The following is a 16,659-nucleotide window of genomic DNA, read 5'->3' on the forward strand; positions in this document are numbered from 1 at the left end:
ATAGGCCCATAGGGAAATGGGAGATATATTCCATATTGTCACTGTGTAAATTGTCCAGTACTCAGTTTGTATGTCTGTAATTATGGGGTATTGCGTACCATTACAAATAAATCATTGCTTAAATTGATATTGCTACTGTATTAGATATCTAATGGGATTTGCATCGGTTGTCTGCACCTCAACCAAATGCCGACTGTGAATTTTGCAGTTTACACCATAAAGCTATAAAGCCCTTCAGACAACTTCCGGGATTTCAATTTTGGGGTTGGGTTTCTTTTACGGGTACTTGGATACCCGTGCTTTACTTCAACAGGGTACCTGAATCCCGTACAACCCTTGAATGCGTAGCACTGGACATTACCCATGTAAAATCTGCCTTTTTTCATGCGTAGTAAATACAACATGTACATCTGTGTGTCAATAATGTGGGCGTTTGTATATAATATACAAAGCTCCCAATAAGTGTTTTTATTTTTAAATTTTCTCATAGCTCAAATGTGACTTGAGACTTGGGGAGGGGGTTTCATCAAATCCTGACTTTTCTTAATTTTTGATTCTGAACAGAGAAGTCTTCAAGTGGACGTAGGAAATTATCATGGAAAGTCTTTATTAATTTGTTTACCAAAAAATTGACAATATAGTGTATTATTAATAACTTGGGTACAAATTTACCAAAAAATTGACAATATAGTGTATTATTAATAACTTGGGTACAAATTTACCAAAAAATTGACAATATAGTGTATTATTAATAACTTGGGTACACTGTATGTACAGAACTTCATGAACAGAACATGCCAAAAACATCTTTTATGATGGAAAATGTGACCACATCGTCCAACTTTTGTGCATTTTGGACACACGTTTACCAAGGAACAGATGTCCGTCAATCACAAGTCGGTCCCAGGTTTATCGCAAGTCAGTCACAAGCTTGTCACATGACAGTCTCAAGTTTGTTTGTCACAATGATCAATGACAACGAATTGGCTTTGTCAATTCTCATTTGAATCAGTGATGGATTTGAGATCACCGAGACCAAGACTGAGAAAAACTGATCACGAGACTGGTCTCGAGACCTCCATCATTGAAATACATCAATCGTAGGCAGTGGTGGAGTGGAGACCACAGTGTCCGTGACCAAGACCGACAATTCAAAAAACGGAGAAAAAGTGATCTCAACACCGGTCTCGAGACATTCATTACTGATTTGAATAGTTTGTCACTCGAGACTGGACTTGTGATGTGACTTGTGCAGACTTGTGAGAACTTGGATCACAAAATAGCATTTATTGAATTGTCTGGGGAAAAAAATTGTTAAACCTGACAATCGGTTGCACAAATTCAGCACGAAAATGTGAGCACTTTCTATACTCCATTATCATGTTGCGGCCAGTTGGGTATATCCCATTCAAGTCAACGTAACCAAAGCGAGGCTGGAAGTAAAAAAAGTCTGGTGCCTTTATGCACAAAAAAACATCATTCAGTACTGTTATTGGGTACAGGGAACATGACTGAAATGGTGGCAGCATGATAAAGGTCTATCCTACTTCATATCTTGCTGTTTATAGGGCATGGTGTCACTTCATGAAGAAATATAATGCACATATTTTTATTAACCAGCAAAATTGCTGAAGAAATAAGAATAAATGTCAATGTCAATTGAATTGATCCCATGGATTCAACATCTTTTTATTTTGTTTTCAAAATAAAAGTACACAAACATTTATGTATTCATATGAGTTGTCATCCTTGTAATTGATTTCAAATATAATTCTTAAATATGCAAGTTGTAAAGCATTCAAGTTATTGATGTCCTGTTTTACAAATTCCACTCTTGAATAATAATCTGACAATCTATTAAGGTACCCTGCTTATTTAGCATGCATCCAATGTTACTTTAATTTTGTATCTTTAAATTTACATTTTGTTATGCACCCTCAGTCCAATTACATTTTCATCCACAAAAATTGCATGTTTTTACCCAAAAAAAATATCAAAAGCTCACAAAAATAAACCCAGCTGCATTCTTTCAGCATATTGACAAGAAAGAGTGAAAATAATTAAATAAGCCTTTACTTGAATTTTCTCTTACTGTGCTGTTATCACTTTCACCCCCAAAACTACCTTTTTTTTATTTGCTATTTTTCTAGCAATATAAAAGTTAGAGTGAGATATCTCGCGGGGAAAAATCAGTCCATTTGGTTATGGAATAATTAATTTATCAACTTCTTATTATTTGGATCCTATTTTACAAATCCACACTTGAATAATGATCTGACCATGAATTAAGGTACCCTGCTTATTTAGCATGCATCCAATTTTACTGCATGCATCCAATGTTTCATCCATAAAAATTTCACGTTTGTCAAAAGCTCGCAATAATAAACTCGGCTGCATTCTTTCAGTGTATTGATGAGAGAGTGTAAATATTAAATCCTTGCGTAAATTTTCTCTTACCATGCTATTATCAATTTCCACCCCAAGTCTACCCTTTTCAGGTGTTGGGCCTGAGCCCAACACCTATTGTTATTGTAAGAGTTTACTATTAATAAAAAAGTATTATTGTTTTTTTGTTGGTTTTTTTTAGTTCTTCTCAGCAAAATTCTTCCCCAGAACTGTTTGTCAACATGAAAAGTGATATGAACTTCAATTGTCAATACATGAAAACACAACCCACTGAAGATGAATTTTTTTGCAATTACGTCATTATGACGTCATCATGGGTCACGTGACGTCACTTCCAAAAAGTAATAAATTTAATCTTTGAAATTCAATATAAAATCAACTATGACAGACCGGAACTTGAATTTTGTGGGAATCGACATGATAATACATGCTCTTTCATTAATCTTGTGTGCGAAAATCACATGACCCTTCCTCCCGGTCGAAACCGGAAGTGCCTAATAATTCAAAAGTGGAAAAAGGTATGAACTTGCTTTCAACTATGTTAGCCTGTGGGTGGGTTGATCTTTCCAAAAATATGATCGGTGACGCCATCAAGTGTTCGAGCGCCCTCTGGCGGCAGGTTAAAAAATGTCCAAAACGCATTTTCAGTTGATGTCTGTGGCGACATCATCATGAACTACCATCAACTATAATCAACAATCAAAATCAACAATCAACATCAACAACCAACATCAACAATCAACAACAATAATCAACATTGCGAAAAAGCCAAACCTCTAGCCCAACACCGTGTGTTTGTCCTCAAACTCTAGTTTTATTTGCGATTTTTTTTCTAGCAATACAAAAAGTTGTTCACATTGGAGTGAGATGTCTCTGGGAATAAAATCAGTCCATATTTGGTTACAGAATAATTACTATACCAATTTCTACTTATTTTGATTTTGACAATAATTAAGGCACAAACTCACAAAGGAGATTTGTCACATGGTGCTACCGGAAACCTTTACCTTATTACTACATTCACCATGTAAACCTTCAAATTTTAACCCAGAATAAAATAAAAACATTTCCAGAGAATTGCCGTTGCCCAAAATAGAATAAAATTTTAGGTTTTATTGGGGGTTTTTTTCCCAGAATTAAACACAGAATTTAAAATTTAAGAGGAGAAAAGAATACATTTGGTAAAAGGGACCAGAGGAGCAACATTAAACAATCTTATTAGTGCAGGGTTTGAAATTAGTGGAAGCCCGCTAGCCAAATGCAAGTCAAAACAGCAGTGGGCTAGTCAAACTATTCCTTAAGTAGCCCGGCTTGCGAGTCAAAAAATATTGGGATACGGCAAAGATGAAAGGACAGGAAGAAATATATCATTAAATTCAGAAAGCAAACATGTATCAATTTGTGTCTAATTTTATCAACTCTTTTAAAAGGTTAAACTATTAGATCTGTTTATTAAAAACACTGACAAATTTGCGACAGAATTGAGCCTGAAAGTACGCCACTTTGTATTTGAGCTAAAAAAAAATTTTTAAAAACATGCGGGCTAGTGAAAATGCCTGCGGGCCAGTTAATAGTCTGTTTCAGTAGCACGGTTGGCTAGTGAAAGAAAAGTTAAGGTCGAACCCTGTTAGTAGCCAATGACTCTGCTTCAATGTTGGCAAAATCTGGCAGATTTATATCCGGGGACAATGCTAAGAATATTGGCGCATTTTAGAATGCTCGGGGGACTGGGGGAACATGTCTATGGTGGTCCTTGCTCCCAAGATGCCCCCAACCATATGAAGGGAGAATGAGTGCAGCATGGCTGGCATGCTTGTCTATTACGCTTTGCTGCGGTATGCGACTTTGAGAGGCAACGAGGTGCCAGGCGAGCTAACTGGAAGGAAGTGGAGCGTGGGAAACCGTCCGGTGATTCTCGCGCCTGGCACGGTGGCCGACACGCTTTCGTACTGTGGAGGCTTTTTTCCTGGGAGACACAGAAACGTCTGGTGTAGTCAACCGAAGACGCACTTTTTTTTCACATCTGCTTTCTGTGAATGTATGGACCACGTGCCAAATGACAGGGATGCTACACCAATTTCTGTGTGAAGGTATTGTCCAGATGTATATAAAGTAAATGGAAAAATGTCATAAAGATTAAATATTTCTTATTCAAAACAAAATGTGAAGCAAATTATATTTATAAAGCACATTTAATTCAAAATTGAAATTTAGTCCAATTCTTTAAGGTTTAGTTCAAATTTGTCTTTAAATCAAATCCTAAAAAGCTTATAGGCAATTTTGTGGCTAAGACTTAAGTTTTTGCAGTTGGCAGACTGGTGACTGCTCTATGTTCCGACACCCCTATGTTCCGACAACCTAGATTGTGTTACTCCCGGTTAGGGTTAGGGTTAGGGTTAGGAATAGGAATATGTGCAGTCGGAACATAGGGGTGTCGGAACATAGAGGTGTAACCGGCAGACTACAGCAAATAGTCATAGCAACAGAAAACCTGGCCCATTGCACAAATGGTAGTCGGCCTCTTTTCCTCCAACTGTTCGCCATCTTGACCAGAGATGTCACTTCCAGCTTGGGTTTCAACACTGCTCATCCCTGTGTCAAAATGAGTGAGGAAACGTAGAAATGTAAGCCGAGTACATTCTGTATTTGTAATGAAGGGAGTACTATGAGCAAAGTAGTGCGATTTCTGAAGGAAATTGTCAATGTTTTGGGTGGGTTGGGATCAGGTTGGCATATCGACATCTTCCTCGCCTTCCACCGCTGTGACCCGGGTTCGAATCCCGCCTGGGTCAATATTGTGGATTAGGTTCGATTTTTTTGTGGGTTTTCCCCAGACTATCATTCTGGGGTTTTCCTCCCACCACTAAAAACTTGAATTTCCTTCCACATCTTCTACTAAGGGACCCAAAAGTCGAAAGACTTTCATAGACTATTCTGGCAAATAGACCATTATCATGTCAAATCAACGTAACCAAAGCGAGGCTGGAAGGAAAAAATAGTCTGGTTCCTATTCGCACAAAAACATCATTCAGTACTGTCATTGGATACAGGGAACATGACTGAAATGGTGGCAGCATGAGAAAGGTCTATTGCCGAATAATCATAAATAAAGAAATATATACATAAATATTGCACTAGAGTCCATCACAATTCAATCAAAAGTCAATCACAAGTTAGTCACATGTTTTCCAGTCCCCAGTCAACAAGCTATTCAATTGAACTGTGACGAGAACACTCCTTTCTTGTTGTTGATTACCTGTTACTTGTGAAATGGACTAGTGAAGGGACTTGTGATGGATTGGACTACAGCACTGGTTTTGAGTCTCCTTTACTAGAGACGTCATCAAGCCAATCAGATGTCAATCACAAAAGTTCCAAGTGAAGTTAGCAGGGAATGAACAATGACAAAGGAATTCCCTTGTCACGGTTTTATGGACTTGTGATGTGAATTGTGGTTAACTCGTTAGCAACCTCGTCCCCAGGGTGTCGAGCAGTACGCGCCCACCACTACCTGCTCTCTCACCCTGGTATTGGATCATTTGCATGTGCAAGATTTTTGAACACGTATGCAAATGAGGAATAGTCTGGTGCCTGCATGCGCGTTACATTAGCGTTTGTTTTTGTATGCGGTGTCTGGGGTAAAAACAGCATCAATTCGTCGCGCCGTGAGTTATAAAAAAAACAATTTTTTTTTAAAGTTAAAATGTTACAATCTGGCCCGCCAATATGCAGTATCACATTTCATATTAATATGAGCAAACTTGAAAGAAAAGGAGTATTATTGAGAAGGCGTGGACGTTAGAATTGCAATTATTGTGAAAACACGTAATGCACGTTGGAAAAAACAACACCAACTACACAATATAAATCCATTACTAGCAAATTGCGGTAACGAATCAGGATACAGGAAGAAAGTTTCCTATCCAGGGCTTACTATTGGAAACGCGGTTGGAAAAAAAGTAAGCACTGGGGACGAGGTTGACTCCTTAGGACTTGTTTACATCTTTGCACCTTGACTTCTGCAGAAAATGTTTTGCAATTGGTGATGTAAAATTAGAATTAAATCTCTGTCTTCCCATAAGAAGATTAGTTTTTAAACATGCATAAGCTCTTTATTTTCTTGTACTTTCTACATGTGTACTTGGGTCAGAACTGCAAGTGTGCAAAACGCGGGAAAAAAATAACTGATTGTGAGAGGCACTATGCCCGCTTCAACCTTGTGAGATGCAACAACAAATTGTTACTGAAGATATAATGCTGTTGGAACAATAACACATGTGCACAGCCACTGGTAATATAAAACAGCGCCCTCCTCTGCCCAACAATGTCCATGTTTGAAACCTTCCTTCATTTTGGCCATTTCAGAATTATCTTCCCACCATTATTCAGTCGGTCACTACGAAGCCTAAAATAAAAACAGTGTAATGGATACTCCCGGAAAGAAAACATTAGTTAAAAAAATTGGTGTTTTTGGAGAACAGGTGATTAATTTTGTTTTTGCTCTCAAATAATTTCTTTGGGGGAAAAAAAAATACACTCTATGTCTTCTTCCCTGAAAGTTGAGAAATGGAACTTGACAAATTTACTTAGATGACTCCTAGGGCCAATTTCACGGCACTGCTAAGCACAAAAATTTGCTTAGCACAAAAAAAGTCTGGCTTATAGAAGCAGGTTACCAGCCAAAACTTCATGTGATGTATATTGCTTGTGATTAGTATGCAGCTGTTGTTTGCTTAGCATGAAAATCGCATGGAGTTTTGGCTGGTAACATGCTTTTATAAGCCAGACTTTTTTGTGCTAAGCAAATTTTTGTGCTTAGCAGCGCTGTGAAATTTGGCCCTGAATGCATCATTGAATGTATGCTTTCTATAGGAACTGCAAGTTTTGCAGCGTCCAAATTTCTTGGCTACGGCTTGCAAAATTACACATACACCTATGGAAGCCGCTGAAGCCGCTTGCCATAGACACGTGCTACTACTAGCCATAGCCAAGTCATTCAGATGGGGAATCGAACTGCATCTTTCCAACCAAAAGTAACTGAAGACCTACAAAATCTGAGATGGTAGTTATACATGTATTTAATTTTGTTACAAGAGCCAAGTAAAAGAAATGTAGGACGGAAACAAAAGGAAAGAAAGTAATGGAGAGTTTCAGCGGTTCAGAAGGAAAGAATTAGCTTTTCGTTTGAAGGAATGTGGAGTTTATTATTATGTCCCTTTTGTTCTACAGCTTCTGAGTTAATCCTAAACTAAAATTCTGAATCATGAACAGAATTGAAATGGATTCTAAAAATGTTGGAGTTCCCCAAATGGCAGTGAAGACACCTTTTCTGGAAATAAATTAAAATGTTGCGTATCATACACTAATCCCCTTCCCTTTTTTGAAAAAAAAAAAAATTGAGCCTTCTTGCCCCCCCCCCCCCCCGAAAATTTGGCTCTGGATCCTCCCTTGAGTTCCCCAAGTGAGACAAGCAGCCTAGTGGTGATCACGTATGTTTCAGCCCATAGACCGTGCATGCATTTAGTTTGTCTTCTCACGCATACGCAATGGTTTCCTCCGCATCGTCGGCTTGCAAACAGCGGTAGCAGACGACGCACTGAACGATTGTCTGGTTTTCATGTCTTAAAATGTATCCTTCTCAAACGTACTTAAAAGATGATTCAAACCAAAACTTATCAGTAGACCAAGTGAACAAAGATATAAATTGTCTCTACAGTGTGGTAACGGCGCTAAAAACCTTTTCAAATATATAAAAAAAATAATAACAATTATGGACAAAAAACGTACAAAATGAAAAGGAAAAACATCGTTCGCTTTTGAGTTTGGTTTACACATTTGGACAATTTGCCGGGTTTACCTTAGATCAGCTGTAGTACCATTGGAAAGGATGGTAGATTTTTTTCATTTTACAGGTGATTTGATGTAAGAAGGAAACCTGTAGCTTATAAAAATCGTCATTTTTCGAGTAAACCCATTTTGAAAGCTTGTGCACAAATAAACTGGTCCCAGTGCCCTCTATGATCGTACTTAACTGCAATTCAGGGCCGGGAACCAGTCAGTTGTAAATCGTTTCAGTTAAATGTATACATTTCCAACGCGTCGAAAGATTACAAACGGAGCGCCGCGGCGCGTGGCTAGCCATGTTTACGGGCCAGATTCCAGGGTCTGTGTACAGGTACGTGCACAATAACGTTACATTCAACGAAAAAAACGTATAACGTGAGACCTTACTTTTCTCTTTGAAACGGTTTCCGACTTAAATGAAATTTATACAACGCACTTTCCGTGGCATCCTTTACCATTTTTCAGTGAAGACAAGTTTACAATTGCTCAGCAAAACTGAAAAATTATCCCCTAAACTGTAGCTTATAAAAATCGTCATTTTTCGAGTAAACCCATTTTGAAAGCTTGTGCACAAATAAACTGGTCCCAGTGCCCTCTATGATCGTACTTAACTGCAATTCAGGGCCGGGAACCAGTCAGTTGTAAATCGTTTCAGTTAAATGTATACATTTCCAACGCGTCGAAAGATTACAAACGGAGCGCCGCGGCGCGTGGCTAGCCATGTTTACGGGCCAGATTCCAGGGTCTGTGTACAGGTACGTGCACAATAACGTTACATTCAACGAAAAAAACGTATAACGTGAGACCTTACTTTTCTCTTTGAAACGGTTTCCGACTTAAATGAAATTTATACAACGCACTTTCCGTGGCATCCTTTACCATTTTTCAGTGAAGACAAGTTTACAATTGCTCAGCAAAACTGAAAAATTATCCCCTAAACTGTCGCCTGTTTTGAATTTGTTACCCAATACTGTCTTACTACACGACACGGAAAAACAAAACAAAATGCATGAAATACTCTCTGTTTTTTTGCGCTAAGGTTTGCAAAAGTGACTTTGATTGCCTTAAATTCCTGTCCACGTGGAAAGAAAAATTGATCAAAGTACTTCCAGCGTGATGTTGACCGATACTTCAGTGGGTCAAACTGCGACTGCAGGCATCCATGTTTGCTGATTATCAGTATTTCATAATTTCATATTTTGAGTGCGCATGCGCGCAAACTAAATGAGCGGCTGAAACATACGTGTGATATGAGTAGTCATAGGCTCCACTCTCTCACCAACACAACAACAACAACAAAATTCAAGTAATCAAAAATCTCATCAAATTGTTGTGTAAAGGTCAAACACCATGTCGCAGGTGATTTGGGGGCGCAAGCTTTAATTACCAATTTCTCTTTTTGGCATGGGAGGACACAAAAAATATCCCTCCAAAAAAATCCTTCTCTTGTAATTATTGCTTGAGGAAAGGTTAAAAAGACAAGAAAGGACTGATAACGCCGCGATGGCGTGACCTCCGTCTCTGTTGCCAGCCAATTTGGTTAAGATGCCCTTGCCCTGGGGCATTTAGAAAGGGAGAAAAAAATAGGGAGATGGTCGGCTGATGATTAGGGGGAAGAGCGCAAAATTTGTAAATTAGCTGGGAGAATGGAGTGGTGAAAGAAGGGATGAGTAGAATGCGAATGCGTAATTAAATCTGCTGCAGGACACGAAGGGAATAGTGTTACATTTTACTGTGATTTCAAATTTACACCTTTTTTTTTCTCAGACACAAAAAATAACTTTTTTTTTCTCAATATCCATTCAGTTTCTCATATTTTTTCAACAGAGCTTAAAATTCAAAAACACTTATATTTATTACTGTCTTAAATGTAGCTGGAAGTTTTGTTTCAGAAAAAAAAAATGAAACCTTGTAATTAAAAAAAAAAATCCTCATATTTACTGGCGGAAAGAAATATCCCAGACAGAGTAATACTGCAGCCATCTTAAATACATGTAACTTGTTCGATTCTTTTAACACTGCCAAAAATGAAATTTCCTAATATTTGAAAATGTCGGGTTCTTGTTTCAAAGATATTTTCTTGTCTCACTCCCATGAAAAAGGAGGGCATTTTTCTTGGGAACGAGACAAGATTTTTTTCTTGATTGATGAGTTTTCTTTTCTATGAAAACCAGTCTTGGCGGTGCAAGTTATAGACTGATAAAAGAACAATTTATCAAATGTGGGAATGAGATTGTCAATTTAAAAAAAAGGGGGGCCTGAAAACTGTACGAACATGAGAAAGATACATTCTTTTTAAATGATAATGTTTGTCTCTCAGATTCAAAAAGTCTGATTTCAGACAAAAGTCTGATAAATCTCATGTCTGGAAAGGACATTTCTGTGTTTATGAAAGGACATCCAAAACTGGAAGTTGATACCAGTAGCAAATGTTGAAATGCACCTGCCATGCCAGGCTACCGGTCTTCAAATATTTACAAGTTTCTCGGTAAGCCAGTATGTCATCGCTCAACTTCCGCTCGTTTTTCTTTGTACACAGGACAAACTCTTAAAAAAAATAACTTCTTGTTTCGCAGAAATGCCACAGGCCCGATATGCAAACATGTGCCTTGTTAAAAATGTAGCCACACCGAGTGCATGTTTACTAGCAAAAGTAGCGATGCTGCCATAACACTAGCGTAAGTAGCCACCACTGGCCACGCTGTGATTTAATGAGTGTAGAAACATCGATATTACATCTTCATCACGTTAGTCATGCACAGCTAAGTGTATTTGCTTCAGGGTTCATTAATGCATTATGCCAAAACAAAACAAAACCCGAGTGTTCAGGAATTGATTTCTCCTTTGTTGCACAAGAAAAATGACAGCTACGTATAGTGGTTGGCTTTTAATCAATGCACAGTGTGTATAAATGCTGGTTTGATGCGTACACTGATTGGTAATTACATGGAAACCTGCACATGTACGTCGGTCAAATAATTGAGAGAAATCTGGCTTGGGCTGAAAATGAAACGTAGGAAAGAATGTCGGAACTAACACCACTTTTACCTTCATATATCATCTCAGCAAAGCTCACCCATTGCAAAAATGTTGAAAAGACATGAATCTGGGACTGAGAAACATTTCCAATTTTGTTAGGAAATACAAAATGTTCTTGACTCTCCACAGACTTTGTACACAACCGCTGAAGTGGCGTCTGGATTCTACATTCTTTCCAAAATGTACACTAAGTGTGGCGTGTCGTAATTTTAAAGAAAACATGAATAGTTGGTGATTTCCAAAACGGAACAGACAACAGAACATAAAAGCGCCCATGCAAAGTCTTGCATTCAATATGTAGAATTAAAGCTGGGCTACCAGTTCCGCAATCCCAAAACTCAGTCTCTCTTCTCCAAACACATCGGGAAAATTAATTAACTTGTTAGTCCCAAACCACACACAAATGACATAAAAAATCCAGCCACTTTTTTCAGGGGAGGGGGGGTTCCAGACAAAAGCAACCACAGCCTGAAATTGTGGAATATTTCAGCAACTGAAGAGCTGAATCAACAGACAAATCCCCTTGTGTGTACCTGCTTCCAATGTAATATGACATCAAATCACCCCAGGCCACGACGAGCAAACAATAGCTGCCAGGAAGGGGTAGAAAAGATGTTGCATAGGATGTAATGCGACGAGCTAGCTACTTATTTGTTGCGTGCTAGGCGTGCTAGACGGAGGGTTTCTAATACCCCAAGGCCCCAACCACCGACGGGACTGTACTCTTTATATTCTTTTGCCCGGAGGGGGTTTTGGGGTCCGTGTGCTGGGACAGCGGGGAAGCCTGCACATTACGTTAACCTCATTAAGCCTTGCCTTACAGTGTGCGACAACAACGTGTTGCTAGCTTACGCTAATCACACTGACGTCGTTAATGCGGTAGCATGGCGCAGCTGCTTGCGTGTGTATGTGTGTGTGCCAGTTTGTACCTTCTGATATTGGCGAGCTTTCCAATGGCGGATCATTAATTACCCTCCCCAATCCAGACTCCTAGCCTCACACAAGGGCTCTCAAAAGCCACTGCGTGCTGCAGAACAATTTAGGGGTCTTTTCCGAGTCACGCTACGGCAATTAAACTCAAAATTTAATGACAGCGCACGCATTATTCTTCGGCAAGATGGGACCTGGCCTTAGTGCTCCTAAGCCACCCCGCACACACACCCAATCCTAGGATGATTGAAAGCAGCCAAAATGTCCATGGAATATCTGTGGGCCGTTTCTTCACAATCAAGCTGTAAACCATGAAGGGATATACGCTGGATTAAGCCAATATGACACAATTTTTAAAAGACAAATTGAAATCTTGTAAATGATTGATAGATACGGATGTCAATGTCTTTCCTAATATCAGGCCTACCATCTAGTGTGCGATCTTATGATGAATGACATTCAAGAACACAAAACATATAACTGGTTGATTGTCATTAACTTCCAAACAGATGGCGGACATGAATTTTGAGAATGACAGAATAAAAAAATGATCAAATGATGATCCATAAATTAACAAGTGAAGCAAAAAGTTCTTGCCAAGGTAGTACTGAAAAGGAACTTTTGAAAAGTTTACAACATTTAGGACTGATTTCAGTGCAGACACACCAAACCAGTATTGTTTTGCCCAAATCTGCTGAAGGATGAAGTATTTTTTGGTCCACCAATTCAAAATTGTCAAGATGTGTTGAACCGCCAACATAGGGCTGGATAGCTCAGTTGGTAGACCACCGGTGCAGTTATCCGGATGTTGCAGGTACCCTGCTCTAGTTAATTGTTTTGTTCAACTTTAGAATTATTATAATACATCTAGTCAGTGTTTCATTATGGTTTTAATAACTGAAACTAATGCATTATCAATGAATGTTTGTTTAGTTTTTCCATTGAAATTCTCCTGATTTGGGAGGATTTTTCAGGATTTAGGAAGGTGCAACCCAGCCAGTGTTATTTCACATGGAGCCTAGATGCCCCATTGAAAGTTCCAGTACAGGTATCACTGGAAATCTGGACAGTAAATAATTTGGAAAAATTTGGTAAGGTTCCTGGCAAAGAAAATATAAACTAAAGGGCCTGTCACATTAGGCCCCCCTATATGGGCTCTCAAAGGAGACCTTACGGTGACCAAAAATATTAAATAAATTTAACAATCGCAGCGAGGACGCACGAAAATGACAATTTTCTGTATTACGTGGCAAGAAAGTAGCTCAAGCTACGCTCATACTGCGCTCATCCCGCGCTTACGATGCGCTCAACTCGCTCTCTATGCGCCCCTGTCAAACCCAATTACTCGATCTAGTCGCTGCCACTGCGCTGTCACTGCACTTTCACTACACTCTGCTCACTGTTGATACGTCCTTGTAGCTCGCGTCGCGCTCTCTATCCGACCAAATTACGCTCACGTGATGTCACTTGCGCTGTGTAAATACCACGACAAAATGGTCAATCCACAGTCCAGTTTCAAATTTATTCTACAAGTTCATCGCAGTGGAGTTACTTTCTCATGGAGACTACATCATCTGCCTTGGGCCTAGGCTGCGTCAATGCCACGTCAATGTCGCACGATTCACGCTCGCAGAGCACCCGAGTTGCGTCATTACGGCGCCCTGGCCAGAGCACAGAGGTGTTGCGATTGTTCAAAAACTTTGGCGCTCATCGGAGACCACAAAGACCTAGCTGTGATCTAGTATTTTTCAAGGATGCAGTGACAGCGCATAATATGATCGCAGACAGTCTGACAGGGCCTTTGGGAATTATGATTAACGAAATAGAATGGTGGAAGAGCCCTGTTTTGAATTCAGTAACTTCTCTGAAGGAAAATTTTTTTCGTTTTTTTTCTTGAACTGGAAATTGGAAATCATGATTTTTATCAAATGAAAATTCAGACAAAATAATTTGATACCTCAGGAATCTGAATGCGCATGCTGCTGGTACCCAGTAGCTGGTGTCCGAGAGTAGATGCATGTCTTTAGCAAGCGGAAATCCTCAACTGCTGCTACCTACAAGATAGGCACAACAAAAATAATCGGACAATCATATGTGTTTTAGTTTACCAGCATTTCTTTTTTGAAGCAGTGTCCAAAATTGTCTACGAAATAGAATGGTAATGTTAGAAGTTTAGAACATTCTCTCCAAAATCTATCAACTTCTAGTAAAATTTACAGTTTTAGTAATTTGCTCTTCATGTAATTTGATAGCCAGTGTCACAATCGGTACTCAAACTCACTACCTTCTGAGTAATAGTGTAGAAATCTTAGAACTGAACCACCAAACTTGCCAGTTAATAAATTTTTGTTTTTGTTTTTTTAACTTTTTTTTGTGTGTAGTTTTTGTTTTGGGTGGGGGAGGGGGTGGTCAAATAAGGTTTTTTTTACACAAAGAAAGAATATATGTTCACCAAAGATTGTAGAATAAGTTAAGTAAAAGTCAAGTCTGTCACGAGCCAATGTGGCCCATCAGGCCGGCGTTTATCTCCGGTTTCAGTAGCACGAAACCACTGAGAATATTTCTATCCCCCTGGATAGGATGCTTGTCAATCGCAGGTTTACTCCCCAGGTAATGCTAAAGATTGTAAAATGTGTAGCACAAATTAACACATCCATATTCTCATATTCATGAAAGCTGCTGAGTTCGGGTGATTTTTTGTAAAATCTGCGATTAATGGTCAGAAATATCTGACAAGAATGTATCATACAATCAAACTCAGCTCAACACTCAAAAGCTTGTCAAGAAGTGCAACCATTTCTACCATAGTACTGCTACCTAAAATACAGGGCGAATAAAAAAAAAAGGATACTCAAATGGCAGGACCAATTTTTTAATGAAGTTCTGCATGTAGCACTTTCAAAATCTAGGATATGAAAGCCCAATTAATAAGCTTTCCTTTAGTATAAGAATCATTCAAATCACTCATGTAGTTTTCAAGTTACGGAATTTTAAACACAAACACCGTTTCAAAGCTCTGTCCACGTATCACAAAAAAAGGTAAGTGTTCTTTCAGCAAAACGAACAATTCACATAGGGATGTGTGTGAATTGTTTTCGTTTTGCTGAAAGAACACTTACCTTTTTTGAGATCCAAGGACAGAACTAAAAAACGGTGTTGTGTTTAAAATTCTGTAACTTGAAAAGTACATGAGTGATTTGAATGACTCTTATACTAAAAGAAAGATTATGAATTCGGCTTTCATATCCTATATTTTGAAAGTGCTACTTCAATAAAAAATGGTCCTAACATTTGGGGGTTTTATTTTTTTTTTTTTTTACTCACCCTGTTAAAAAAAATTACTATATTGCAAACCTAGAAATCCATATCGATATTTTACTGTTACACATAACAACCTAAAAAAGAAATTAAAAAAAAAGTTATTTTTCTTAAACCTGAGGTCAAGCTTTCTGAATATTGTCTCTCTTTACACCAACGACATTGAAGAAAACCCTATAAAAGAAATATGAACTAAAGAGTTGGCACAACTTCAAGTACTGGGCTGATTCAACAAGTTGTGTGGGGCCAAACTGTCAATTTTGGGGATTATGTTTTTTTGTGTAAGCCTAGAAGAAAAGGCTCAAAGCATGGTTTTCAAGTACTGGACTGATTCAAAAAGTTGCGTGTGGCCAACCTTTCAATTTTGGGGATTATGTTTTTTTTGTGTAAGCCTAGAAAAAAAAATCTCAAAGCATGGTTTTCAAAGCACATTTCTTTTCAAATGGACCCAAAGAAAGCAATACTCAACTTAGTAGACAACAGGATTGAACAGACGTACCAAAAAGAAAGGAATGACTGGACTGGGAGGTTATTTATTGAAAATGGCCCAGGCGGAACATTTCACACACAAAAATGAAGCGAAAGCCTCAAATCCGACAATCAAAAGCAGTTGACATTCGCAGCATACAAGCACAAAAGACGGCTGGAGTATGATTTATGAACTTTTCATTGTGAGGAAAGGAGGCAGGAATAAAAGGCAGACAAAATATATACCCCCCAAAAAATGAACCGTATGAGAAAAATATAAATCTGTTGCAGCTGCTCTTGACAACCTTGTTTTTTCTCAGTTTTTCTTTCAGCTCGAGCACGGGCATTTTATGGCCGGCTTCCACCATAAATGCTCGGCGTTGCTCATTCAGCAAACATGCATCAGTGAATCCAAGCACATTAAACTTCTCTCTTTACCTCCGGAATCGGAGGCAGAGAGGAGGACGATGTGAGAGCGGGCCATCTGTATATTGTGTTACGTACGATTTGGCACCGGTCCAGAATTGGAGAGCAGCGAACTGTTAATTAAGTTGCTCTCCCCGTGCCATTTCCGATTTTCACCCGAAAATTTAGCGGTCCTTTTTAATACTTCCATTTTCTAGCTATTGAAAACCAACAAATTCTGCCGACTTT

At 38.7% G+C, this 16,659-nt stretch overlaps 1 protein-coding gene across 4 annotated transcripts in view; it reads right to left on the bottom strand.

Annotated features, from left to right (window-relative positions):
• Positions 1-4,814: 4,814 nt before the first annotated feature.
• LOC119728404 (constitutive coactivator of peroxisome proliferator-activated receptor gamma-like) overlaps positions 4,815-16,659 on the bottom strand; it is a 36,816-nt gene continuing 24,971 nt past the window's right edge. For all 4 annotated transcript variants that reach the window (XM_038200631.1, XM_038200629.1, XM_038200628.1 and 1 more), the window contains 2 exons: positions 14,177-14,273; positions 4,815-4,998 (listed from right to left, as the gene is read on the bottom strand). In XM_038200631.1, the coding sequence (XP_038056559.1) occupies positions 14,178-14,273 (96 nt within the window). In that variant the 3' untranslated portion in view covers positions 4,815-4,998; position 14,177. The remainder of the gene's footprint in view (positions 4,999-14,176; positions 14,274-16,659) is intronic.

Source organism: Patiria miniata, unplaced genomic scaffold, assembly GCF_015706575.1.
Source record: "Patiria miniata isolate m_02_andy unplaced genomic scaffold, ASM1570657v1 HiC_scaffold_20, whole genome shotgun sequence".
Lineage (NCBI taxonomy): Eukaryota > Metazoa > Echinodermata > Asteroidea > Valvatida > Asterinidae > Patiria > Patiria miniata.